We start from the raw sequence: 2,147 nt of genomic DNA, 5'->3' as shown, positions 1-2,147 counted from the left end.
ACACACACACACACACACACAAATACATCATTTAGCTGAGCATGGTGGCTCAAGCCTGTAACTCCAGCACTTGGGAGACAGAAAACCACAGAGAGTGCCAGGCTATTCAGAGTTAGATAACAAGGCTCTATCTCAAAAATAAACAAACAAAAGCACCACTCAGTGTTCTAGCGTAACATCTATTATTCTGGGGACATGAAGGACAGAAACCCATTCTAGACGACATGTATAATCAAAGCTATGAGTGCAAGGCTTGGTGGAGAGGGGGCTTGGTGGTAATGAAAAGGGGGATCAAGATTAAGGGGTCTCCAGGAAGGGGCATCATCAGGGCCAGGGGAGAAGGAAGGAACTTGCCAAAGGAGGCTGTAGCTTGGATGGGTCAAATGGACAAAGCCCATTGGTCCTTCTGGAAAACAGTATTCCAACCATCGTGATCAGAGGCCATGGCCAAAGTTAGAGATGGTGCAGATGGGAAAACACAGCTATTTTGTCCCATATGGATGCTGGGTTCACCTCAGAAGCAGGGGCAGGAGAGTCTTTCACAAGGAACATCCCAAGTCCCTGGGCTAATATGGATTGGGATTCCAAAGAAGAAAGAATCCTTAGGACCGGGCATGGTGGCACACGCCTTTAATCCCAGCATTTGGGAGGCAGAGGCAGGTGGGTCTCTGTGACTTCAAGGCCAGCCTGGTTCATAGCGTGAGTTCCAGGACAGCCAGGGCTACACAGAGAAAGCTCATGTCAAAATCCAAAAGGGGTGGCAGGTCAGGGAGTGGAGAAAGAAAGAAAAAATAGAAAGAATATTCAGGTGGTACATTGGTGGGTGTTGGGTGTCACCGTGGCCCATGCAGGGCGTCTATTAGGAGAGCTTGTGTGCAGAGGGGACGGTGATGTCCTTGTCAGGTACAGAATGGGAAATAAGTGTCCTTCTGAGGTCCTGCCATGTTGAATTCAAGTCTGTCTCTTGAATCTCCCTATGACTGTCCCCAAGCCCAGGGGCCCTGGTGGTGTGTAAGCCTGGTGGTGTGTAAGAGTCTAAGTATATTGGCTTAGACTGATGGATTTCTCTGTTTGAGACAGGGTCTCACTATGTAGCCCTGGCTAGCCTGGAACTCTCTAAGTAGACCAGGCAAGCCTTGAACTCACAGAGATCTACCTGCCTCTGCCTTACCAGTACTAGGATTAAAGGCGTGCGCATACTATCACACCCAGTGCTGGCTAGTGTATTACACTGTTTAGGGCATCTAACCACCTTAGCCAGGGCCTGTGAAGGCTCATGTTGCTGCAGGGTTGTATTTGGTCTGACTATACGAAGTGGGCAGGGTTACAAAGTGGTTGAGAGTTCCAGGTTTCTGAGCCAGGACCCATATAGAGCTGTTGCATCATCTGGCCTTGCCCCTGCCTAGGAGTCCTGGAGGCCCAGCTTCACTCTTAGCCTTGGTCTTAATTTTGCAGTTGCCCCCATAATCCTTCTGGAGTCACACTGTGCAGCGGCCAGAGACACCGTGCAGTGCCTATGCGTGGTAAAATCCAACCCGGAACCCTCTGTGGCCTTTGAGCTGCCTTCCCGCAACGTGACTGTGAATGAGACGGAGAGGGAGTTTGTGTACTCTGAGCGCAGTGGCCTCCTGCTCACCAGCATCCTTACGATCCGGGGTCAGGCCCAAGCCCCACCCCGTGTCATTTGTACCTCCAGAAACCTCTATGGCTCCCAGAGCCTCGAGCTGCCTTTCCAGGGAGCACGTGAGTGATGTGAACTGGGGGTGGGAGCCACAGGAAGGAGGGGGACCCTCTTGGATCCTCCACACCCCTACTCTTGCTACTGATCCAGCTACTGAGTATGGGTCAGCTATGTAGACTGATAAAAGAGCAAAAGATGTTATCTAGACGAGTCATCCCAGCTACGTGGGAGGCTGAGTTCTAAGCCTGTTCTGGAAATTTAGTAAGACTGGAATTGGCTCAGTGGTAGAGCCTCTGCCTAGAATCCCCCAGAGAGGGATTGGGGGCGTGGCTCAGTGGTAGAGCCCCTGCCTAGAATCCCCCAGTGAGGGACTGGGGGCGTGGCTCAGTGGTAGAGCCCCTGCCTAGAATCCCCCAGTGAGGGGCTGGGGGCGTGGCTCAGTGGTAGAGCCCCTGCCTAGAATCCC

The 2,147-nt window shown here is 52.0% G+C and overlaps 1 protein-coding gene across 2 annotated transcripts in view; it reads left to right on the top strand.

Annotated features, from left to right (window-relative positions):
• The window catches only part of Mag (myelin associated glycoprotein), a 15,809-nt gene that overhangs the window by 11,199 nt on the left and 2,463 nt on the right, over nucleotides 1-2,147 (top strand). For both annotated transcript variants that reach the window (XM_021198246.1, XM_021198273.1), the window contains exon 9: nucleotides 1,456-1,743. In XM_021198246.1, coding sequence (XP_021053905.1) covers nucleotides 1,456-1,743 — 288 coding nt within the window. The remainder of the gene's footprint in view (nucleotides 1-1,455; nucleotides 1,744-2,147) is intronic.

The sequence above is a fragment of the Mus pahari genome, chromosome 1, assembly GCF_900095145.1.
Source record: "Mus pahari chromosome 1, PAHARI_EIJ_v1.1, whole genome shotgun sequence".
Classification (NCBI taxonomy): domain Eukaryota; kingdom Metazoa; phylum Chordata; class Mammalia; order Rodentia; family Muridae; genus Mus; species Mus pahari.
This window is presented reverse-complemented; position numbering and strand designations above follow the sequence as displayed.